Here is a 25,653-nt window from a genome sequence, read left to right as displayed (position 1 = left end):
TCTTTGTATATAATATGGTAAGAGTCGTTACATTTCCATCCCACGCTTGTAGTATTCGACTAATCACTACGCATTGGTTAACTGGCCAATCATAGCACAAAATCTGCGCGTTTCAGAGAGGGGGGAAAAGAGGAGATACAAACATGCTCCTTGTGTGGAAAATACAGCGTTTTTTAACATTAAATCGTGTTTACACATTGCATTACATCTAAAACAAACGATCATATTCCTTTTAGTCTTGTCATATGACTCCTTTAAAAGCATGAAGCAAAAGTCTGCCTCCTACAGGATATTTGACTTACTGTCAGTGATATAAAATCCACATTCTAAAATCAATATTTCAGGATCAAACTTGTATATTATTTCTGAATGAACAGTGTTCTGCTCGATGGAAATGGTGGAGAAGGAGACTAAGAGAGCTGCTATCCCATCCGCTGCTCCTCTAGCCCAAGATGAGCCCCCCTGGATGGCCTTAGCCAAGAAGAAGGCCAAAGCGTGGAGTGAAATGCCCCAGATCGTCCAGTGAACGGCCCAGCTGGCATATGAGCTCAAGAAAACATTAAAGTCACTTCAGTGGCTTTCCTTATACTTATTTGTAAACACATACGCAATGGATGTGAGCAGTCATAGGAAACTTGTACAGACTCATATTGCTTATTCAGAACTGAATGCCTGGAGTAAATGAAGTTCTGACTTCATAAAGGAAGTGTAAGCAGTAGGCATTATGGGTTATGCATTCTGCCTTTATCATGATCACATTCATTTAATAGTATCCCATGTCATACAGATCTGACTTTGTAATCCAGGTGGAGTGCTTCTGTTAAAAAAGAGAGAAGGAAACAATGTTTAGTTACCCCCCGAAAAAAGCGTTCCTTTGGTTTACCCCATTATGAACCACCATGAAGGCTGTTTTTATTTAGGAGTTAAGGATACCTTCACTTATGTTATAGCCTTTAAAGTTAATTACAGTGCAGTTATTAACAATGGAGCTGATGGTATCATTGTATTTATTTATCTCACTCTTGTATGTTTTATGTAATTTTTGTTTTATTTTTGTATTTACGTGCACAGTTTTGTGACTTGTACATAAAATGTGAAGTACCAAAAAATCTATATTGTTGTGTATTTGATCAGTCTACTCTCAGAGAAGAGGAACACTGATGTTTTTATTTAACATTCAATTTTATTTCTGTATTCATGCAGTGCTGCATGCTTTGTTCTTCTACTTACGGTATAACTAGATATGAAGAGTGACAAAGAAGGAGACTCAAATTTGCAATTAAAGGAAGCAGGTAAATTTCATTTTTCAGAGACATAAAAAGTAGCCAGCAAAATAGACTTATTAAATATTGTTCATATTTTGCAATAATTTACCATTTCATATCAGCACAAATTTTAGTTTTCAACATTATGTTCAAATATAATGTTTCTCTGATGCAAAGTGAATGATAAGATTGAGACTGTCAGAACCATGTTATTCACAAACTTATACAATTATATAAGTGTATTTATTATATACAATTTATTTATATAAAATCAGTAGTTGATGTAGATTCAAAATAGTATGCTGACATGCATTAATGCAGTTAATATTTATTCATGTTATTCATAGGTTATATTAAACTGCTAATTAAAATGTGATAATAAAAGGTAATTATGGTCTAATTTTAGTTACGGCATACATTTGCAAAATGATAACCCCTAACAACACTGAAAAACAGTAGGATTTATTTTTTTGTGTTAATTTGTAAATTTACATAAATTTCACTTCAGTAATCTGTGTGCAAACAATAAGTAAATCCGAAAAAAAAATATTTTCAGTGAAGTACAACATTTAGGGAAGTTTTAATCAAACTGCATCTTTAACTTAAAGTATATTTTATCCATACACAAACAGCATACATCAATTAATGTCACACAATATTATTATATTAGAATTATAATATTAATGGAATTCTTGTTTACTGTCAGAACAAAAAAATCTAGCCTTAAAAATAATAGTTTTTGTACCTTATCTACAAAAAAGGATACACAATGTCTGTCTTTTCTGACAGCCTTTGCATACCTTTCAGACCACAAAACATGTTAGGGCATTTAAATTATAAAGGTGAATCTAATCCTTGCTTGCACTTGTTTGAGCACATCATTCAAATGAATGATCACATGTCCTGAAAACCACAGACCTTCCAGATGAAATTCCTGCTTTGTGCTTCAGATTTACAGCTGAGAAAGAAGAGAAATCAGAAGCAGTAATAAAGTTTAGGTGAGGTGATTATATGAAAGAAGGGTGTGACCAGGCAAGTGACGGCAGATTTGTTTAAGAGAGAAGGTGTAGATTAACATCATTTCTACAAAATCTGGATGTTCGTGGACGACAACTAGTAATAATAAACCCTGTTGATCCTATGATGAAAATTTTAGTTTTAATGGTAACATCTCTATAATACTTAATGATAAAAGTTGACATGTAAATGAAACATGATCATGGGTATTCATGCATGACTAGCAAATCATTGAATTTAAATTAAGTCTTTATTTTGAATGGTGCGTTAGTTCGCGATTAAAGAATAGCGCCATCTTCTGGCTGTATATCACAACTACACTATTGTAATTCAAATCCAGTCAACTTGAAAATTAACTGAGCTACATTCTGTAACTTTACATATTCAAAGACATATTCATCCACCTTTGTTATAGTCAAATAGGTCCCATTTATTCTCATGAGACCTTTCATTTAACTACACATTAATAGCATTGTATGTTTTTCTAAACAAAATATCACTTTCCCTATGTTATTTAATTTGCCGATGAGAAGCTTCACATCAAGATCACAAAGCAGTTCATTCGTCATTTAAAGGGAGCAGAAGACAACGGTCAACCAGATGACCCCATATCATATACAACAACCTCAAGATACATTATTTATCATCTGCGTCTCTTGTACTTTACCAGGTCTTGATTTGTCAGTGATCTACAAACATTTACATAATTGATTGTTGGCTATTTCTGTACACAACAATACAATACACACACATTGTATGGCAACATTATCATCATCATGTGATGTCTTTTAGTATGGACAAATACAATTGTACCTATTTGGACACTTGAGTCACTTAAAAATGTATGAATGTCATGATATTAAGCACTACAGTTCTGAACCATCTGACAATGATTTTAAAGACAAATTTGTTTGGTTTGGAAGCAATAGATATAAAAATATTGTCAGTACACAAGTGTGTAAAGGATTGGTTTGATATTTGTTTTATCGATTGCATACATGTAGGCTACTGCATAAAGTATCGTAGTCACATGCAGGGCAGTCTGTTCATTTCATGACAGATAAGGACAAAGTAAATTCAAACATCTAATCCACTCAATGGTATATAAACAGTGCTATACACACCTTGTGTTTGTGTGACAAATCTGAACGAATCTCTGACTGTATGCATATGACCATATAATTCACAGAGGAGTCTGATGTAGCTTTGTATTTTGCTTTCTTTACATTAAAAAATAGATTCTATTTCCTTAAACATATTTAACTGGCTTAAGTGCCCAACCAACTCATCACAAAATACTGAGACAACAGACAAGATCAGACAAGTAAAGTTCTCATGAGTCTGCTCATCCTGTGTTTCCGCTTTCCTCGTCAGTCGCTTATCACTCCGTTTTCTTTTTTTCCATTTTGAATTGTCCCTCCAGTCTTCTGACTCGCTCCTCGAGACCGGCTCCGGTCCCGCCGGCGCTGCTCGTCACGATTCCAAACACAGCGCAGATGAGCACCAGTAGAGTCAGTCTCATTCCAATAAGTTCGGTGGAGGCAGAAGGGTCACTGACGATCCGCACAAAGAGCCACAGGACTAAAATCACTTTGACTAACCAAAACACTCGCCGTACAAGCGCCACGGTGACCCGAAGCACCAGGGACAGGATCGAGTAGCCAGTCAGAGCCAGCAGTGCCCATTTGATCACAGCAGACACACCCTCGGTGGTGAAATGAGGGCTTGATATCGACTCTATGATTAGGACACACACAGAAGAAAAAAATGTTCAAATAGAATTCACTGAAAAAAGTAAATGAAAAAACAATGATAAACTAAAAGGACTTTGTCTGTTATTTTGCGTTCCTGATAAGCCATACAAGTAGGCCAATGAGTGTTGGGTAAGACGGATATTGATTTTTGATTAAAATGCTGCAGTTAGAAAAAAGTTCATTTTACTGTTGAGTATACTCAATTTTAAAAGTTATTTTAGTTTACTAAAGTTAAAACTTTGAAAACGTTCCTGTTCATTGAAACCTAATTTATTTTTTTAAATGTTGCCTCAAAAATAAACCAAAGTAAGTTTAAAGCAGTAAAATTATAATAATAAACAAAAACTAAAATAAAAATGAATAAATGAATCTTCTGAAGCAACATGAAAAATAAACCAATAAATTATAAAATAACAAAAAGCATATACCATAATTGCTCAGGCTTTAACCAAAATTAACCAAAAATCTAAAAATAAAAGTTTATTAAAAATATTAATAAAACTAAATTCGAAACTAAAATAACTCTGACTCAACTAAGGTGTACTTGACGTACTATCAATGTGCCTACTTGAAAGTGTACAATTTAAATAAATCTAAAGATTGAATTGGCCCACTGTTCAGTTTATAAAAGTGTAATTTCAAGTACACAGCTAGTTTATAAAAAAAAAATATTTTGTACTGGAACTATACAGGTGAACTAATAGATGTACTTACAGTATAGTTTACTAGTTCTCTACCTGTAGCACATTTTTTAGCTGGTAAAGGTAGACATTTAAGTATATATAATCATACTCTATATCTTGAGCACAAGACTGAATACCAGTATAGTCCAAATACACTTTAGACTCTTGTCAGTATGAATCAAGTATACTTAAGTGTCATTTTAAGTATATTTCTGAGAAGTGCATAAAAGTGGACTGAAAGAATACTTTCTTATTTTATGCTTTTCTGTAGCTCAGTGGTTAGAGCACTCCCTCGGTTCATGTCACTAATGCACTAAATTAAATTTAAGTCTCAGATGAGGGCTGTGTGCAAAATGTGAAGCGCTCCATGGTTGAGAAACACAGTTATACAGTTTCTATGCCATTCCTAAGATGTTACAAGTGTTTGCAAGAGACCTAAGTCCCCTATATTGATGCTAGGCAGTGGATGTGGTTGCTAGGTTGTTGCTAAGCAGTTCCTTATGGGTTCTAGCGATGTGTTGACATAAATCTTCACTTCTGTGTCGCTTCTGTGGAAAATCTGGAATAGTTTTAAAAGGTTAAATGCCTTGACAGTACTGAAATCATATTGTACTGCAACGGATAATCAGATTTGTTAATAAACACACACAAGAATGAATTTAATCTTTCTGTGAGCGCAGATTCAGTGTGGACTTTATATGTTATCTATACAGGCCCATAAGTGAAAATACAACTTTTCTTACTTCATGCTGATCTTTAAAATATATCATTTAGTCACATACAGATAAAGTTATTTACTGTAAGTACTGAGTAACAGAAGCCTTCAGTGCCAAAATAACAACATACATTGTCATGCCTCGACCAAACCTGACCTCACTAGTTACACAAGGCATGCATTTGAATGTGCATTGCATACCGATTTACATATAGAAATGTTTGCACAAATGTATGCACACTCAAGTTAAAACACAGGTCTTAAAATATATACAACCTTGACACTGAGAAATGACCTTCACTCACCGTTCACCCCTGTAGCTCTGAGAATCTCTGACACATAGACAGCGATAACATTAAGTCCACTGGCAGCTCCTTCAGCGACAAACTTCAGCAACATTTCAACAAACTGAATGGAATGAGAAGGTAAAGAAAAGGAGGAAGGGGTGGAGACATAAAGACAGAAGTTAGATTTGAGGAAGTGTTTATGTGGTGTGCAGTATTGAATGGTTGTTCCTAAAGAAGGAGGTCTATATTAACTCAATGGAGAACTCACAGATCACTGATCATTAACCAAAACTCCCTTTAACTTACTGTATTGACACAATGCATGTGAGATAAAACAAATGATGTACATTCAGCACCTCATTATTGCAAAATAAACCCAGACAGTGTGATCAGTCTGTATTTTGCAGTAGTGACTTGCTGGCTGCATATTATATTGCACATTACATACTATCCAAAAAAGGAGTTAAAATGATTTGATTGTATAAAAAGAAAAAAGAATGCATAGTTATGAAAAGGCATAGAAGTAGCACAGTGTCATAAAATGGTTCTGAAACTACATTCATTTATTTGCTTACAGTTTAGCAGAATGCCATGATTGACCAATAAGAAAAGAGTGTTTCAGAGAGCCATGCAATAATAATTCATTAGCTATAAGTTTGCACAAAATTTGACCAGGACATCCCGGACTTCCTTTAAGCCCTCAACAGACTTCTAAGATGCTTAAAGATTAGGCTATTTGAAGTTATTTAAAGTAAAAAACACATAACTTTTGCTTTGGTTATGCCTGGCGCCCAAACTCGAGCCTTGAAAACAGACTTTTGGAAACACTACAGATCCTGTTTTAGTTTGAAAACTCAGAGGCAGCATTTCTGTGCAGACGGAAAAAAATCGAGGCTTTCGCTACCCATGTTTGCTCCCTGATGGTATCTTCTCCATCATTTGGTATCCTTACCTACTCCTATATTTTGGAACATGTAGGGATGTAAAGATTTACTGTCATCCGGTGAAAAATCGATTATAATATATGTGAAGATTCAAGTCGGTTGAGGTGAATCCCAATTTGGAACAGCTGGGGCCGCTGTGTTTACTGTAAACTTGGTAAACCTAGATATGCCGATTTTTCTTTGAAAAAATTGCAATTTAGTTGTTATTTGACACTGAAGATATTTTAATAAAGAAATGTGCTGCATATGAGGAAATATAAAAGGGCATTTGTTCGTTTCAAATTTTTCTTAAACTTATTTTTTCAAAAAAATATTGTGAATTGTACTGTGATATCAGTATCGTGTATCGCATCGTGAATCGTCACATCACTTGTCACGTGGTCTTCGGGACGCACGCTGGACATTGATGTGGAAACAAGGTTACATTAGTTTCCTAACATTAAAACTTTTAAAACGTTCCTGTTCATTGAAATCAAATATTGACCTACAAATTATTGGAAAAACTCAATTTAAGGAAAAATTGTTGCCTCAAAAATAATCTGAATTAAGTTTAAAGCAGTACAAATTAAAAAAAAATTCATTAATATTATATAGCAACATTAAAAATAAACCAATAAATTATAAAATGACAAAAAGTATATATCCAAATTGCTAAAACTTTAACTAAAATGAACTCAAAAACAAAAAATCTAATTTAAAATAAAACTAAATCAAAACTATAATAACTTGTTGAATAGACTGGTTGTTATTTATGTTAAAAAAACTATAAACTGCGCGCAAAAACTATACTGCAGTCACACATATGCTGACTTCACTCACTTCCTTCGCTTTGAATGTCTATTAAGTTGCGGTCTGGGGGGAGTCGGAGACCTCCTGAACCCCCCATCTGTTTTAATTTGTGTTCCGAAGATGAACGGAGGTCTTAAAGTTATCATTCAAGTTTAAGCAATTCATGACACAATTTTCCTTTTGTGGCGTAGTATCCCGGAGTTTTATGCTGGGAACACAAATGTGTATCCGTGTGAGAGAAAAGCTGACAGAATGACAGCTGGCCAGCGCCCCCTCATGCACGTGCGGCCATGCGCGTACTTTAATCGTGATTGATTAAACACTCTACTTAACACAAGGTCAACTCTTTTGAAAGTGGATGACGTGTGTGACAAACAAACAATCTTTTATTTACAAAGAATAAGTGTCATGAAAGGAGCCAATAGGTAAAACACTCATTTTACAAAAGATGCGTTGTTCGTCACTCTTGTGCACCTGTTTTTGACCTCGTTCAGCACCAGTTGCTGCTTTCACACAAGAGCGCTATGATGCATGTCCGAACAAGTGCTTCAATCAATCCGTGTGGTTGCGTTCATGATCTCTGATGAATGACTTTTACTTGTTCTTACCATAGCGACAGAATAGACGTTCTCTGGACCAAACACTGAGTCAAGGTACAATACAGCATTCTGGGTCAAAGAGAGGTGGGGTACAGTCGGGTGAGGGGAACATGAGAAGATGATATCGGAGCAAAGGATGAGTCGAGGGGTTACAGGATTAGCAGGTTCAGAGGCAAGATGAGAGAGGGATAAAGATGGAAAGAGAAGAATAAATACCGCATACCACATTAAAGGTTCATCAGAAATCAGTAGAATAGAATTAATAAAATAACATAAATGCTCATAAAGCAAATTTAGACTTCTGCTTATCCTCAGCAGTTTTGAAGCATTTTTTTAACAATAATGAAAGAAATGATCAGGGCTATATATTCACATATACGTTGCAAAGCTTCTTTATACAAGAACTGTCACATTTTTGTTCGCTTTAATTTTGGATTTGTGGTGAAACCTTTGCCGCAAACACTTGGGAAAATGAAAACGAAAGCTGTGAGGAAACCAAGTAGACCTGAGCAATGAAAGAGCAGCATCCGAGCAAAGGTTATTTTTGCAGAATATGTACATCAAATAATAAATGAACAACTAGTTTACCTCAAAACCGATCTGAAGCGCGTGGGTGCCAACGATAGACTCCACGTATTCTCTCAGCCCATCCAGAGGCTCCAGAATGGATCCCAAATTATAAGATCCAGCTTTGTGCTGCTCATGACACAAAACTGAACGAACCAGAAGCAAAAACCCCAAAACTAGCAGCTTTTGCGAATTTCTGGATGCACAGTTAAGAAACGACATCCTTTAATACTCGCGACACAAAAAAAGATAACTTTACAATATTTTACAGAACTGTGCCCAAATGTAAAACACGGATTCGATTCAAGTTCCTTCAGGCAAGGACAGTAAATCTTTGAATCGTCAAAGAACAATCATATATTCTCATCTCACTTTATAACTTGAAGTAATTTGCTGTCTATCTATCTAGAGACGAGAATGACTCCTGTAACAGCGCGTGCAAGGGCGTTTATAAATAGCGCCTCTATGACTCTATATGGTATCGCAGCAAAATCACAATAAGAAAGACAGTAGTTTTAAACGCGCAAAAGCAGAAGGTTTCCAGATGAAAAACTGGAGACAAACATCCACAAGAAAAGTCCCAGTTTGTGAGTGTCTGTATGGATATCGTGTGTAAAGAGCTTGACCGAAGTGCACGTGTAATTCGGGTTCGGGTTCCGTCCCCTGAATATCTGTCATTCAACAGAACAGAGCAAGAGAAACCCGTTTACATGGCAAACAACGCGAGAGTTCAGTCAGTAATTAAATCCCTTAACGCGCGGATCGTGCAGTGCCTATATCTCAGAATGATCGCGGTAAGGTGTGAAGACCTAATGTAGGCATGTTTATATGCATTAAATGTAGGCCTACATAAGGGCAAAAAAACTTTAAAATCAAATCTTGCTGTTATAAAATAACAGGCTAATTTGGTTCATGGAATCCCTGTTGAAGAAAACAGCAGAGCTGGTTCGGTAGGTTTTGAATCACGGTATCTGGTCTCTGCTGGTTTAAGCCGTTGATGTGCTGGTATAAGATGGTCCTGTCGACCTTAAACCAGCACATGACCACCTTAAACCAGGACAAACAAGCTAAGCTTTAAAACCTACCTAATCAGCATATGCTGTTTTTCAATAGGGAAGTCAATCCATCACAATTAAAAAAACTTCTTGTTCCTGTAAATAAAATCATATAGAATAGCTACACAAACAAATATAAGTGTGCTTAAGCATTCTGGGGTTTTTATGTAAAGAAAATTCAGATGTAACATGAAAACAAAGTTTTTATTTGGCATATATACCATCCAATTTAATGAATATAACCTACAACTATTGTATTTTCTTTATAACGTCACCATATTTATGCACCCCAGGAGTAATATTCCTTTAATAAGTGTACTGTCTACGAAAAAAATATCAGGTAAATTAATTTTCAGTGTTGCACTGTTGCAATTGCAATAAAGTACCACAAGGAAATCACATTTAGTTTCTACATTTAATAAATGAAGCAGTTGCACAACCATCACAATTAAACATTCAAAAATGAAAAAGTAAACATCGAATAAATTACAAAATCAGCTGTCCATATGCAAACTGAACCCCAATAAACTATTTCCCAGTTTAGCTACTTTTCAATGAGTCTATAAAGACTATCTCACTTATATAGACGTATTTTCATTGGCTCAGTTTGAATGTGGGTAGTAAATGCAAAGTAGAGGTGGAATGGCAGATGTGGTCTAGCCAGTTTAAACATGTAGCTTCTATGTTGTTGGCTGAAACAAGCCTGTGGAATGTAACCGGGTTTGTTCAGTTAAACCAGCGCTTGAATATCTACCACATGAACACTTTGTTTGTCTTTCCGTAGAGCAAATGAAACGGAATGTTTAAATGATGATTCGGCCCACAGAACAACGCTGAAGAACTGAACCAATCAGATTAAGATAATCATGAGCTTATCCGATGTAGATGCGATGGAAGTCGTTGGCACCAAAAGCAGCATTGCATTTCGGGCATTTTCTCTGGCGGGTGTCATACCGCGTCTTCACACACTCAAAGCAAAAAACATGGAAGCACTTGGTCAAAACAGCGTCCTTTACACGTGAATTGCAGCATGGACACGTCAACCGGGCCTGCAACAGAAAAAGACACGTGAAGCTATTTAAACAAAAATAAACATCTGGTGACCCATACAAATAGACAACATCAATGACCTTGTATTCGTTTATTTCCTCATTCAGGATCTCGTCTCCATTGCGAATGTTCTCTGCGGGTTTCTTGGCCTTTTCTATTTTCCTGCGTTGCTTGGATATATCCTCCTAATCAGAAAAAAAGAGACATCGCATATGCCAATTTCAATATGCAGATCTGTGAATGACAGATTCAACCCGGTTAAATCTTTGACGACAGTGTCTTCACTGTGCACACACCTGTGCCCGCCGGGCATTGAAGGATTCTTTCTCACGGGAGATGCTGTTTTCGACCACCTCGTCTCGGACAGCAACCAACCTCTGCTGCACCACTTCCAACTGAGCTCGCACGTCCTCAGACAGCGACATTGACTCCTGTGCCTAAAACAGGAAGAAATCAAAAGAACTTTCAGCACCCCTTAAATTCTTATTTTAGGAGTATGTCGTTGCTATCCTTTCCCGAAACCTCTGATGTCCAACTATTTCACGGAATGGAAAAACAATGATTGTTAGAAATGATTAAATACAATGTTGTCAAAGTTGATAGGAACTTTTTAATCATTTCTATTGGTTAGATATTTGCAAAACATAAAAGGTGACTACTAATAATGATTTATGTCAAGAAACAAAAAACATAAAATATGGAAAAAACAAGCCTTTAGAAGGACAGCAGCGATATGTAATGTTTTGCCAATGTGTAATGTGTTCACGTAGCTCAACTGGCACTGCATTAGCAACACAGAGGTCATGAGTTCAATCCTCATGAAACACACTGATACTGATCAAACGGATAAATGTAAGATTAATGGTAATGTTAGGATTAGGGTGACAAAAAGATTAATTACGATTGATCGTATCCTAAATAAACGTTTGTGTTTACATAATATAAGTCTATGTACTGTGCATATAATTTTTTTATTGATAAACACATCCATGTATATATTTAAGAAAAATATAAAGGGTAAAAATTACTAAACGTTTATTAATCATTTAAATTATCGTTACCTAAATATTTCTAAATACATATGTATGTGTGGGCTTTTGTGTTTATAAATACAAAATTAATATGCAGAATAAACAGACATATATAATGTAAACAAACTTTTATTCTGGATGCATTTAATCATTTAAAAGCCCCAATCAAGAGCTTATTTTCCATTGTTAATATGGTTGGTAAAACAGCATGCGTAATTTGTCCACACGTAACTGTTTGTAAATGTTAATTTGTCACACGTAGCTGTTTGTAAATGTTTGCTGTTTTAATGTTAGTGTACCTTGCGTTTGTTCATCTCTAATGCTTGCGTACGCAGAGCAAGCTCCCTCTCTGCAGCGCTGATGGTGCCCTGCAGGAGGCGCTCTTTCTCCTCCAGCTTTCGTACAACTTGGAGCTGAGCATCAACCTTAAAAATAAAAAATGAGACATACAGAGTGAACTATGCAAAGCCTTCCACACAAAACAATCAGGAAACCTGCAAATCATAATTTGACAAAAATAAAATCATTGTACATTTGTACAATATAGCGAAGAAACATACGAGCCAAACTTTAGCGATACCGTACAGATGTTTGCCTAAAGGTGATGGTTCACTCAAAAATTAAAATTCTGTTATCATTTACTCACCCTCCTGTCATTTCAAACCTATATGACTGTCTTCCGCAAAAACAAAAAAAGATATTTTGAAGAATGTTGTTAACCATTCGCCCATTCACTTGCATTGGTTTAGTGTCCATACACTAGAAATTAATGGTGGCTGACACTGTTCGGTTAACAAGTTTTTTTCAAAAAAGCTCCTTTTTCAGTTTTGGGTGAACAGTCACTTTAAGACAAACCATTTATACAATACATTCAATCTTAAAACATACGCATCATAAAAGGGTCTGACCAACTAACCTGTGTTTTTAGTGTAAGCAACTGGTCGGCCAGCTCCTCTTTCTCCTCCTTAAGGAGTTTGTGGATCTGGTTGGATTTGATGCGCTCACTCATGAGTTTGAAGTTGGCATCGTCCTTCTCTCGGAGCTGCTGCATCAGACGAATGTTCTGCTCTTGCATGTCCTCAAACGCCTGGCCGGTAACATCCATCTCACTCAGCAGCGCGTCCTCCTCCTGAGTAAAAAGAGAGTTTCAGAGTTTTCATCTGATGTTTCGGCACAATGTTTTACATTCTTTACAGGGAGCCTAACAGCACAAACAGATTCAGTGTCAGTATTATTTACAATCAGAGCCGCACCTGTTTAGCGAGAGAGAGTTTCTTATTGAGAATATCGATCTGCTCCTCCACTGAACGGATCTTTCTCAGAGCCTCTTCATCGGCCATCTTCTTTCCCTCTCTCCTCTCCCGCTCCTCCAGCTCTCGAACCCTCTGGCGGAGCTCCTCTGCCTGCAAACACAGATCAACAAAATGTAATGCACACATGTATATTAACCTGCTCCTTTTATTAGTTATTATGAATAATATTATGAACAAATACAAAGTCTTGAAAGTGATTCTTTAGTAACTGTACACTACAAACTAAAAAATGTATCTGAATGTTACGTTTTTATTTCTATAACAGATTTTTACTATTAAAGGAACATTTAAGAAAAAAAAAATCGACTTAGTCGCATGCAGCACATTGTTGTCACCATAGATATGTATACATGGATGCCACGTTTGAGGCATCCGTGTATATATATCTACTGGTGTTACAGCTTAACATATTGAGAAATCATGTGACTGATCACGTATACCCACCTCTGACTTCGTCTTCTTCTCCGCTGCCATCAGCTGTACTTTGTCTCGTTGCTCTTTTGGAGCAGAGCGGTACATGTCCAGCAACAGCTTCATCTCTCTCTGAGATTCTTGAGCTTTCCTGTATAATCACTGTATCATTACAATCTACTTCACCCTGGTCAATAAAGCAATTATTATAAATATCACATCATTTAGAACTTACTTAAGCTCCGCCCTCATTATTTTCAACTGCTCTATCTCCTTGCGTTTGGGTCCTCCAATCACAGTGCAGCGTTCAGCCACTAGGTCTTCAGACTGGCTGCTGCTGCCGGCTTTCTCTCTCTCTTCTTTCACAGCTCCGCCTCCGGGACCACCCCGTATCACCCTCTCTTTTTCCCTCTGTTCTTTCTCCTTTTCCTTCTCTTTCTCCTTTTCTTTTTCTTTCTCCTTTTCCTCGTCTTTCACCACAGCCTCTGTTTCTGTACCTGGTTCAGTCTTAACTGTCACACCTGATGAGAAATGACCAAAACTCATCAAGTAGGAACAAACTCTGAAGGATTGAGTTATTATGAATAATGAAAAGATCTGTACCAGTAGTACCGGGTGTGGCCGAGCCGCTATCTGGCTCCGTCTTCACAGTGACATCACTAGTCGGGGCTGGTGTACTTGGGGAGGTGGTCTCTTCCTTTACATCCACGTCTGTGCTTGACTGCGACTGGATTGCAGCATTGCCTTTGGCAACTCGGAGCTACAACAGACCAATGAAAACTTTAGCAAGTGGTCACCTTTAGCCTGAAACACCATCTCACTTTTTCACGGTGAAGTTTGTGCTTTCACCTGGTTGAGCTCCTGCTGAGTCTCTCTCAGTCTAATCTTATATTTAACCACCTCTCCCTTCATCTGCTGGTTATGAGTCTGCAGGGTACTGATCAGGTGTCGCATCTCACGGTTTATAGGACCTAAGACAAGAGCAAAGAAGTTCAATCATTTAAATACTGACACGAGCATCATTCGAAATGGAGGGAGGTTACCTGCTTGTTCATTAGCAGCTAGCGTCTGCTCAAACTCGATCCTTAGCATCTCATACTCCTTTCGCACCTGTGCTAACGTGTCCTCCAGTTGAATCACTTCAGTACGGACCTTACGCTGCAGTGATTCCTCATCATTCTGAAACACATCAGAGATTAATCATGAAACCCATTGACTACCATAGTAGGGGATATTTGCTTTATAAATGTCTATGTTCTGTTGAATACAAAAGAAGATATTTTGAAGAATATAGGAAAGCAAACCATTCTGGGGCACTTTTGACTACCACTGTCATTGACCTACTATGCAAGTCAATGGTGGGCAAGAACTGTGTGATTACAAACATTCTTTCAAATATCTTTCACAGTGTTCATCAGAACAAAAAACATTTTTGAACAGATTTGGAAAAACTTGAGGGTGAGATGACAGGGGAATTGAAGATAGATTTACTATTTTTGGGTGAACTGTCCCTTTAACTGTATACATAAAGAACAGTGTTTACACGGTAAAATCTGAATATATTTGTCATTTGTGTCTTCAGGAGTTCAAACTGGTTGGTTAGCAGGATTTTAATGTGCTTTCCAAAAGCTTTGAAGTCAATAACATTTACCAGCAGTACTGTTCTTTTAGGTATATAAACATAAGCATACATAGATTAGAGGGGACAGTACCTCCATGTGGTCAAGCTGGCGCAGGCGGGCAGTCCTGGTCGTATTAAGCCGTGCTTTGGTCTCGTCCAGCTGAGATTTCAGCACTAGAGACTCATTATAGAGCACTGAGAACTGAGACTGAAGACAGCGATACTCAGCGCTCTCTCTGGCCACCTCCTCAGCCCTGGACAACAACTCCACCTGACAAACACCCAACATTTCTCTCTCAATGAGTGAAAACATCAATCTGACTGCAAAGAATCTACAACCCTAATTCATAAAACAATCCTGTAAGGTTAATTAATTTGACTTATTTTATAAACAACACTATAATCTGTGTGGAGCCGTAACTTTCCTAGATGAGTGTCGGATTTGACCTTGCCATTGCTTGATAAACATATCTCGCAAGGTCTTGAGGTAGATCCATCAAATTAATGCATTTTACCTTCATGTTATTGTTCTCCTGGTAAACCGTCTGCAGGTCTTGTTGGAGTTTCTGGAGTTCACCAAGCCGATTCTCCGCAAGCTCCCTGTTCTCCTCCAGCTCACTGTTCATCTCCTCAAACTAACAAGGGGAATAGTTTTATTATGCATCAATGTTAAGAACAACATTATGTCAAACACCTGCTAAACACTATTAACAACAACATCAAACGTAGTTCATTCGTTTTGGTCACTTGTAAAACTGTATATGTTTTTATATAATATACATGTTTATGTATTGCTATATCTGATATATGAATATATTTCTAAGACGGAAAAGATAGAAGTGAAAAATGAAGGATAAATCATGATTTCATTATGTTTTATTGTGTTAGATATCTCTATTCGATTTTATGGCTTAAATCAAAATAAACCAACTGCAGTTTGATTTATATTAATTAGAATGCACAATTAAAAAAACATGATTTTTGAAAAAGAAATTAAACAGGGTTATCTAATTTTGGACATTAACTCAAATGTTAACAGATATTGTTAATTGTACCCCCTTGAGAAAAAAATGAGAGATATCACAGAATTTTCTAAAAATATTTAGCCTGAAAGGCAAAATGCTCAACTACAATATGAAAATAGCTTGCTTACTTTGCAAACATTTCTACCAAGTTGATGCAAACTTTTATGTATGATTTTTTTACCTTCCTTTTGTTGATAGTGATAGTTCCACAAACACTGCTTGCTTCACCACACACTTTGTAGCCTGTACTGTTCACCTGGTTATGAGGAAAGAGCACATACACAAATAAATCAGCCAAATTCCATAGCAACAAAAATATTATGTTGTACCCAACTTCACGTCGACACTTACCCTCTCCAGCACCTCTGCAAGGTGCGTGTTGAGGCGATTTTCTCTTCGTCTGATCTTCTCCATGTCCCACTGAAGCTCCTCTATTAGAGCTTGGAGCTCACTTATTCTATTATCTGCACGGTTTGCCGCACGGCCCAACGAACGGGACTAACACAGATACAAACTGTGAGCACTCATTATGACAAACAGAGAAACATTCAACGAATCAAACACCAACCTCGCTGGTCATGTGACTATGCTTCTGCTGGAGACCATCTGTCAGCTGACGGAGACGTTCATTCTCACTAGCCAGAAGGGTGTTGAGCCGGACAGCGACATCCCAGAGACTGCCACCTGACGAAAAATCACATAATAAAATCATTTGTACAGAACCAACTGAAGGCAGATAGTATCAAATAGAATCAGTGTATGCAGGAGAGTGTTGTGACGTATTTGTTGGTGTTCAGAGTCTCTTACCTGCGCCAGACTCCAGGTTCTTCTTCAGCTGATCTACTGTGTTCTTCAGGTTCTCATAGATTTCAACCACCCGGTTTGCCTGCTTGCAGCTGGACTCAACTCGCTCCTGTAGCGCCGCCTCTATCTCCTCACTGCTACTGCTGGCCAGTGTGGCCAGAAATGAACTCACACCCTCTCCCTGACCTACACAAAAAAATACATTCACTTCATGCCAGTGGTGACTATGCCTGGTTATGCTGCTCAGTTCTGTTTCACACCTCTGTCTTTTGCTCTCTCCGGATTTGAGTCTCCATCTGGTTCTGGCGTGTCTGGTTTTAAACTCCGCCCTTCAGGGGGTTGGCTTTCCACAGGCTCGCTGCCTGATTGGTCATTGCGACGTGCAATTAACTTCACATTTTCATCAAACTAAAAAGGTAAGAGAACCACAAAGATTGGGATTACATTTAATATTTTGCATTCGAAACAGATGTATTTTAAATTTACAGTGTTTAAAATGGTCAACTGAATAATTACCTGGTTCCAGTATCTGTTAAGAATCAACAAACTGGCATCATCTGTCGCCTGACGTGTCTCTAATCTCTCGACTCTTTCTCTTAGTTCATCCTCTATCACCTACATCAACACGACATAAAGAGTTTAAGTGCATGTTTAAGTGAATGAGTGATTGTGCTATAAATATATGAGATCTCAGTATGTACCTGTCTTTGGTCTAGCGCCTCTCCCAACTTTCTGTTTTTGATCTGCAGAGCTTTGATATCCTGTTCCTCCTACAAGAATGAAATACAGTGCAATTAGATTGTCAGTGGAATAACATCACATCACAAAATAACACCCATATATTGAGCTAGTTAATTAATGTCACGCCTTGTTGAATGCTGCGCCATCTTGGGAGGATGGCTGCTAGTGTGTTCAATGCAGTGTTTTGTTGTTTCTTGTTTGATTAGGAAATATAACTATGGTAGGTCGGTCTTGCTGTTTAAAACTGCTTTGGCATTACACATTAAGAGTCGTTCAGGAAAAGCCCCTGGTTCTTTCACTTTCGATTTCTAAATATATCATACAAAAAAGTAACACTAATATAAAAAAATTATATCAGCGGAGCATGATCCTCCCAAGATGGCGCGCTATTGTGACATGCAACATAGAACTTCACATTCTCTGTATAACATGTAATCTACAATCATTAATGACAATTAAAGTCTCACCAAATTGGAACCTCCACCCAATTTAATGACTGTTTCTACAGCAGTGGTTCCTCCTGATCCAGTGCTCATTCCCTCTCCATCTTCACCACCCTTCTTCTTCTCTGGAGGAGCACCGAGGGCAACAGAGCCACTGGGGTCACAAGAGCGCTTCTGGCCCGACATCACTGTGTAAGAGAGACAGACACTGTTCCAGTAAATAAAGTGCAACCAGCAAGCCCAGTTAAACGAGATTACACAGTGAAACAACACAACAGTGGTTCTGCAGTCCATGATCAATGATGAAATGAATCAGAAAAGCAGAGAAGAAATATTGAACTTAATTACCTGTCTGTTACATACAGTAATTTTTAAGCAATTTTTTAATGAATACTTTCTAGATATATGCACAGTGCTATTTAATGGTGTTTGGATCCTCCATATATCAAATAAAACCACGGTGGGGCGAATGTAGTTTTGATCTGTTTTTGGTTCGTGGACAATTTAACATACACTCATCTCATTTTGCTATACGTTATAGTTTAATGTTATATATTTAGTCCAAAATTACGACGAGCCGGTGAAATGCACAGTTAAACCTGTGATCTACATGTAAGTGCGGGTAAACTACTGTAGTACAAAAGTGCAATGATAAACTACTATTTCATGCTCTTGTGTTAACTTCTTACCGAGTTTGATATTTACGTTAATGAAATGAATTTGTGGATGTTGCTGTTGAGCTTCATCCAGCGGCCGAGCGAGCTCCCGGAAATACAACGCTCTGCTTCTGCTGCACTGAAACACGAGCTCGTGACTGCAGCGCCACCACAGGCCGGGAGGACCAACCGCTTCATGCCATCCAAATCCAAGTTGACTCGAAAACCTTTGTGTAGGGTACACTGTACATAACAAACTCCCAAGAGTATTGTAAAATCATAAAATAATAAATGAGAAAACATTTATCATACTGGAAAAGGTAGTGGATAGAATGTACTGATTTATCCTGTTTATAATACCTATACTGTGTGTATAAAATCATTTCATCCGATTTTGTTGTTTGCGGAAGTTGTAATGTATCCCCCATTATGTTTATGCCGAGTGTTTACTGTCTTTGTGTGTTTTCTGAAAGTGAGAAACATCAAGGATGATTAATAATGTTTGACATTGTAGCTTTAAGTTTTATTTATACAAAAAAATATTTATTATAAGTATATCCATGTTCTGTGGCAAACAAATTTGAAAGTTTTTATCCCTCAAATATATATTTAAATCCCAAAATGTAATACAATCTAGCTTTGATTTAGATTGTTTGTGTGTGTGTGTGTGTGTGTGTGTGTTCTGCTGTTTGAATGTATTTGTTAATGTGTCTGACAATGATAATGCTTGTTTTTTAATGAAAATGTTTAGTAAAGAAAAAACGTATAAGGATTCAAATTTGCCCCTAGTGGGCCGCTGTCTGCTCTCTGCCAAATGCAACTACAGCAGCAGTGCTGAAGTCTGACTCTGCCTTACCATAATGCTGACCTTAACAACATTTACAAACATACACTTTTCTATTTTGCAATAGTTTTTAATTTAATTTCCTTTGATTAATGAGCTTTTGAAATTTAGAATAACAGTTGAGATCAATTGTAGCAAGAGTAACAAACTGTTTTGGGAACACAGACAGAAAATTGACTATGAATATTGCATCAATTGTGTAATGCAATGTGCATTGAGGAAAAACACAATTATTATAAAACACAGAGCTTAACCATTTGTTTAATTAGGAATAACAATTAAAATATTGTGTTAAAACTCTGGCTAGGTCATGTGGCATAGGAAATGTTAGTTAATTATGTGCTAAATTCCTCCACACACGGTAAAGAAATGCTTTACATTGTACTTTGTATTGCATTTGTATGATTTAGCCTACAGAACGCTTTATACTGTATGTGCACATGGTTTGAATTGAGTCTTTACTATTTACAGTTTCCTGTGATTCAGGGCACAATCTGGGTCTATTTGGACTCTGTGCCTGGCAGTACCTTTGAGACTATTGCCCTTGAATACAGAGTCTAAGTTGTGAAATCCCCCTTTTTTTCTGTTGCTGTGTAGTAGCTGTGCGTCAGGGCACGTCTTTTGCTCTTAACATCAGCATGCAGTGTATTTATCAATCAAAGGATTTCATCAGGTCCTGTTTTGTCTGTTCACAAAATTGATTTTGTTAACTGCTCTTGATGTCATTCTCCAGAGTCAATACTCCCTTTGTGATTGGTGTCTTTACAGCACGCAGACACAGACAAAAGATTTACTTTTATGATAAATACCTCTAGAATGGAGTTTTTTATATGTAATATTTTAATATTCTAATTATATAAAAAAACACAATTTAATTGTATCAATACTACAGCGTCAGTTTAGGATGGGTTTCAAACTTGTGTCATGTATGGCATGTAGATTACTGTATAAAAGCATCAAAGGAAAGCTATATTTCAACCAATGTAGTTCCTTTCAACTTAAATGACACAGTATTAATAAGTGAACTTATCACATAACCTTAATACATTGTAACAGGTGACCTTTTATGATACTGCGTCACTCCTGGCACTCTAAATCAAATAACCTTTTCACAACCAGTTTGTATTTGTAACAAGATAAAGTTCTGTTTAAAGCTGTGAGTTTTTCCCTATTTGCATTAGTAAACGTATCAGTTTACAAAAGTATGTGACACTTACATTAGAGCAATGCAGAAACTGAAAAAACCTTAAAAGCATTTTTTTAATCTCAGATTTCATGTGTGGGCTTTACAAGTGTGGATTAAATAAGAATGCTCCTATAAATGTTGTAAGACCATTTTAAAAACTTGCAAGTCTTGCAGCTCACGGCTGCCCAACTGAAACCTTTGGAGTTTTAAACCCCATTCCAAAGTCCACATAGGCAGACGTTCTCACACACCCATTTCACATGAAAGCCAATGGCGTCACTGGAGGCTGAGCACGCCTGTTCCGCATCACTTTCGTCCAGCCTCCGAAGTCCGCTGAAATAAATACCACTGTGTTGCTTTCATTCTGTACTGACACATTACTGCGTGAGTGGGATCAACCCCCTTCAGCTACATTATCTACACAGTGCTTCCATCGAGAACATTCAAGTAAGAATGGCTGTTCAACTTCTAAACTCTTTAGTTACTTTAATTATCGCGTTACAATTTGTAAATGTTAATTTTGCATTTTTATTTACAATCTCATATAGGTTAAAGAAGTGATAGACTTTAAGTATATTCGGGTTAAAAGAGCAATGAATATATATATTACATATATACATATATATACATTTTCGAAACAACGTGCAATAATGTGCGTAATGCACGCATGGATAATTAAACAAGATGCTCTCTTCTGTCGCAACACGGTCCTTTCAGCGATATGTTGGTTGTGCAATGGTTGGGTAATATGATTGGTTTGTTGCATGTTTCATCTTCAATGCATTCAACAATTTATTAAAACTTTTGTTTACTGCTAAAGCTAGATTTTATTATCGCATACGTACAGGTTCGTAATAGTGTACGGAACCGTGCAAGACGTGTCGCACACACTCGCTGGAAGAGCGAGGACGTTTTTCAGGTTTGCTCAATGACAGCGAACCCTGAACTTGTTTGTTCAATGGGAGGAGCAAAAACTATCTTTCTCTGAATCTGGACCAAAGTTCAACATATAGGCCAAATATTTACAAACAGAGAGAGGCGTGAAAAACACAAGTTCTGTCAATGACACGTTTTGTTGTTTGTAATAATTGTTCATTTTGCCTTTCTATTTTTTCAGCATGACCCACCAGTTTCCATCTCTCTCTCCGGAGCAGAAGAAGGAGCTTGCCACAATTGCCCAGCGCATTGTAGCTCCTGGAAAAGGCATCCTTGCTGCAGATGAATCCACAGGTAAAACCATGTGGTTCTTTAGCAAGACATCATAAAAAAACTGTCAATGAAAGTTTTGGAAACTTGGTTATCTTGACTTAAAAGGTCTGATTTTGTAGATGTCAGATCGAGATGAGTTTTCAAAGGTCATTTATTTCTTTCTTTCACATTCTAGGGACAATGGCAAAGCGTTTTCAGAAGATTAATGTGGAGAACACTGAAGAAAACCGCCGTAGCTTCCGTGACCTCCTCTTCTCTGTAGATGCTTCCATCTCTGAAAGTGTGGGTGGCGTCATCTTTTTCCACGAAACACTGTACCAAAAATCAAACAGCGGGGTTCTTTTTCCAAAAGTCATCAAGGATAAGGGCATCGTAGTTGGCATCAAGGTGAGGCTCCTGTCTGCTTATGTACCCATATGAATGCATTCTCCCTCATAGACGGCTTCCAAACTAATTTGCAGAGTACCATTTGTTGAACTCTTATGAGTTTTGACAGGTTAGATCAAACTGACAAACAGTGGTTTTGTGTTTAAGGTGGACAAAGGCACAGCAGGTCTGAATGGAACGGATGACGAGACAACCACACAGGGTAATCTTTTACTTTCATTGCAACATAGAAGAAATTGAGATTGAAATTGTTCTAATCATTTTGCCTAATCTGTTTCTCATAGGTTTGGATGGTTTATCAGAACGCTGTGCCCAATACAAAAAAGATGGTTGTGATTTTGCCAAGTGGCGTTGTGTGCTTAAGATCTCTAACAGCTGCCCCTCTGCCCTGGCCATTGCTGAGAATGCTAATGTTCTAGCAAGATATGCCAGCATTTGCCAACAGGTGACAAAGCAAAACTTGTTATTCCCATATTTTGCATTGGGTATCTTTGTTTATTCTGTTTTAAAGGAATATTTCAGGCAGGAAACTCTGTTTTACTTACCCTCGAGGCATTCTTACTGAATCGAAGTTATAATACCACGTATCATATTACTTCCAAGCGGTACAATGGGAGTTCATGGCTGTCGACTTTTTGAAGCTCCAAAAAGTGCATCCATCGATTAAAGAAGTGCTCGACACGGTCTTCTGAAGGTCTTCTGAAGCAAATCGACGCATTATCCCTGAAATAATTGAAATATGAATGCATGAAATAATTACGTTCAATGAGGAAACGAGAGGGCGAGGTCGATGACAAGACCAAAAGCGTATTTCACGCCAAAATAAACAATGCCACGTCTCTCTCACATACTAAACACATGGGTCTGTCATGATCCTGCCACAAGACTAGAAAATCATGACCAAAAGGGTCGAATCATGACACATCTGAGGGAGAACGGAAGCTAGACATCAACGTTAATAGCCCTGTCAATATGGATTTTCTCTAAAACAAACACATCGATTTACTTCAGAAGACCTTTGTTAAGACCACGGAGTCATGCCAAGCAGTTCTTTGATCGATGGATGCACTATTTGGAGCTTTAAAAAGTAGACGTACATTCATTTCCATTCCACCGCTTGGAAGTAAATACGTGATATTATAACTACGACTGTATTATGTTTCAAGAAGAAAGTCATATTCAGTCAGGATGGCTTGAGGCTGAGTAAAACATTGTTTTGCATGTGAAATATCGTTTTAAGAAACCCTAGTTTAGAAAACGTAAAAATTGTTTTTCTTTAGAATGGTCTGGTGCCAATTGTAGAACCCGAGATCCTCCCAGACGGCGATCATGATCTGCAAAGATGCCAGTATGTAACTGAGCAGGTACGTTCGCACCTTTATAAAACAACATATAAAAGCCAGTTTAAACTCTTCATAGGTTAACTCCTAACATATCACCTCCAAGGTCCTGGCAGCTGTATACAAGGCGCTCTCTGACCACCATGTGTATCTGGAGGGCACTCTGCTCAAACCAAACATGGTTATGGCTGGACACTCCGGCACCAAAAAGTATACTCCACAGGAGGTTGCCATGGCAACAGTAACTGCTCTCAGACGCACAGTGCCAGCTGCTGTACCAGGTTAGACAATGCTTCCCCGAAACTCATAGGACGATCTTCATTTGAATGCTCTTTTTTGCTACATCCTTCTTTTGCTTCTCAGGCATCTGCTTCCTTTCTGGTGGCCAAAGCGAGGAAGAGGCTTCTCTGAATCTGAACGCTATTAACCAGACCCCTCTGCACAAACCCTGGAAGCTGACATTCTCATATGGCCGTGCTCTTCAGGCTTCAGCTCTTGCTGCGTGGAAGGGACAAGCAGCGAACAAGAAGGCTGCACAGGAGGCCTTCGTCACACGTGCCAAGGTGACTCATCCAATTGCGTTGAATACGTTCATTTATTTTTTCTGTGTTGTTAGTTCACATTATATATGGTCAAAGATTGTATATTTACAATAGAGTGTTGTTTCCTTTCAGACCAATGGTCTGGCATCAAAAGGCGAATACAAACCATCTGGCCAGGCTGGCCAAGCATCGACACAGTCTCTCTTTACTGCAAGCTATGTCTACTAAACTGAACAACAAATCAATATGCCAGCATACAGTGGACAATTTAGATGGAAAAGTTGTATGCAAAGATTCCAAATGTATTCACGATGACAATGCCTTGATGTGATCTATAGAAGCAGCTTCTACCTGAAAATGACCAAAGATGTCAACGCTCATTACTGGATTTAAACAACCCTGACCTGGCATCGTTTTTTTATGCATATGCACCGGCTGTTCTTTTTAATTTTGGAATAAATAAATAAATACTTGGGATATTATTTACATGCATTATTTTCACTACTGTTTTGTTAAACATTATAAGAGGTTAAGTTTTGTCAAACATTTAGTTTAAACTGTCATGATAGCGGACAGAGAAACCACGTGCAGACAGCAGAATACAAACCATGTGCGTACTTCGATCCTGTTCGTGACGCCACTTTTGTAACCGGGTATTTAAAAATGAGTTAGTGCTGTCCTGGAGGTGTATCGAAAGGATCTTAGTATTTGTGTCTCTTTAACACTTAGTAGAACACAACCCCTTTCAATGCTACAGTTATAAACTCTTTAAATTTCAAAGTGACAAATCCCAATAGCACTTCAAAATAGATTTTTTTCAAACCCCAGTCATTGCTCAAATGAGCTCTTTTAAACACAATCCCTTTCGAAAAAACAACAATGACATACACAAATAAATTTCACATTTGGAAGAGCACCTGGGAAACATCACGTGTTTATTCACAGTTCACTTCAAATTCTGTAGTTCAACTGAACTCAGACTGTTCATCGGCTCAAAATATCAAAAAAGGAACAAATTGGAAAATACCAAAATGTAGAATGATGGGTTGAGATGCGTTGAACTGAATTTGAGATATTGTAGTTGACTCAAAACTCTAAAAAACTAAATTAATAAAAATGTATCAAAAAAGATGCCTGAAACAGGAGATGAATCAGATTGAGATGTTGTTTGGATGGAAGGGTAATAGAAAATAATCTGAAAGTTTTAATCTTCTCCAAATTATGTCCCTACATTAACTGCAACATACAGTAGTCTCTGTCTCACGTGCAATGACACAGGCTGAACACTCAAATATGCATTATTAGTCTGGTTCATAACACTGCTTCTCAATCAAAACATGAAGAGTGCAATACTGTGACAAAAAAGAAATGTGAC

The 25,653-nt window shown here is 37.5% G+C and overlaps 4 protein-coding genes across 15 annotated transcripts in view; 2 read left to right on the top strand and 2 right to left on the bottom strand.

Annotated features, from left to right (window-relative positions):
* The window catches only part of zgc:66433 (uncharacterized protein LOC321250 homolog), a 31,996-nt gene extending 30,895 nt beyond the window's left edge, over positions 1 to 1,101 (top strand). For all 10 annotated transcript variants that reach the window (XM_056769198.1, XM_056769194.1, XM_056769195.1 and 7 more), the window contains one exon: positions 378 to 1,101. In XM_056769198.1, the coding sequence (XP_056625176.1) occupies positions 378 to 526 (149 nt within the window). In that variant the 3' untranslated portion in view covers positions 527 to 1,101. The remainder of the gene's footprint in view (positions 1 to 377) is intronic.
* A 1,412-nt stretch (positions 1,102 to 2,513) lies between these two features.
* On the bottom strand, positions 2,514 to 9,290 carry si:dkey-74k8.3 (uncharacterized). 2 transcript variants are annotated; one of them, XM_056768914.1, is made up of 4 exons: positions 8,642 to 9,290; positions 8,063 to 8,122; positions 5,740 to 5,842; positions 2,514 to 4,019 (listed from the first exon to the last, which is right to left on the bottom strand). In XM_056768914.1, exons 1-4 carry the CDS (start codon positions 8,840 to 8,842, stop codon positions 3,664 to 3,666), a joined length of 720 nt encoding a protein of 239 aa, XP_056624892.1. In that variant the 5' UTR covers positions 8,843 to 9,290; the 3' UTR covers positions 2,514 to 3,663. The 2 variants fall into 2 exon arrangements, with proteins under 2 accessions (XP_056624892.1, XP_056624893.1); XM_056768915.1 differs by lacking the exon at positions 8,063 to 8,122.
* A 786-nt stretch (positions 9,291 to 10,076) lies between these two features.
* On the bottom strand, positions 10,077 to 18,897 carry rnf20 (ring finger protein 20, E3 ubiquitin protein ligase). 2 transcript variants are annotated; one of them, XM_056768960.1, is made up of 22 exons: positions 18,804 to 18,897; positions 18,139 to 18,302; positions 17,632 to 17,700; positions 17,447 to 17,545; positions 17,191 to 17,338; positions 16,934 to 17,116; positions 16,695 to 16,810; positions 16,478 to 16,624; positions 16,308 to 16,382; positions 15,617 to 15,736; positions 15,193 to 15,372; positions 14,524 to 14,659; positions 14,330 to 14,451; positions 14,084 to 14,240; positions 13,716 to 14,001; positions 13,514 to 13,631; positions 13,010 to 13,159; positions 12,673 to 12,885; positions 12,056 to 12,181; positions 11,022 to 11,162; positions 10,806 to 10,910; positions 10,077 to 10,724 (listed from the first exon to the last, which is right to left on the bottom strand). In XM_056768960.1, exons 2-22 carry the CDS (start codon positions 18,298 to 18,300, stop codon positions 10,548 to 10,550), a joined length of 3,030 nt encoding a protein of 1,009 aa, XP_056624938.1. In that variant the 5' UTR covers positions 18,301 to 18,302; positions 18,804 to 18,897; the 3' UTR covers positions 10,077 to 10,547. The 2 variants fall into 2 exon arrangements, with proteins under 2 accessions (XP_056624938.1, XP_056624939.1); XM_056768961.1 differs by having other exon boundaries at positions 18,820 to 18,881.
* A 2,200-nt stretch (positions 18,898 to 21,097) lies between these two features.
* On the top strand, positions 21,098 to 24,760 carry aldob (aldolase b, fructose-bisphosphate). The gene is made up of 9 exons (XM_056768963.1): positions 21,098 to 21,247; positions 21,918 to 22,030; positions 22,185 to 22,396; positions 22,544 to 22,598; positions 22,681 to 22,841; positions 23,677 to 23,760; positions 23,843 to 24,017; positions 24,100 to 24,299; positions 24,411 to 24,760. Exons 2-9 carry the CDS (start codon positions 21,919 to 21,921, stop codon positions 24,504 to 24,506), a joined length of 1,095 nt encoding a protein of 364 aa, XP_056624941.1. The 5' UTR covers positions 21,098 to 21,247; position 21,918; the 3' UTR covers positions 24,507 to 24,760.
* The last annotated feature ends 893 nt before the right edge of the window (positions 24,761 to 25,653 follow it).

Source organism: Triplophysa dalaica, chromosome 16, assembly GCF_015846415.1.
Source record: "Triplophysa dalaica isolate WHDGS20190420 chromosome 16, ASM1584641v1, whole genome shotgun sequence".
NCBI classification, from domain to species: Eukaryota; Metazoa; Chordata; class Actinopteri; order Cypriniformes; family Nemacheilidae; genus Triplophysa; species Triplophysa dalaica.
Note: the sequence above shows the minus strand (reverse complement) of the source record. Positions and strands in the feature narration are given on the sequence as shown.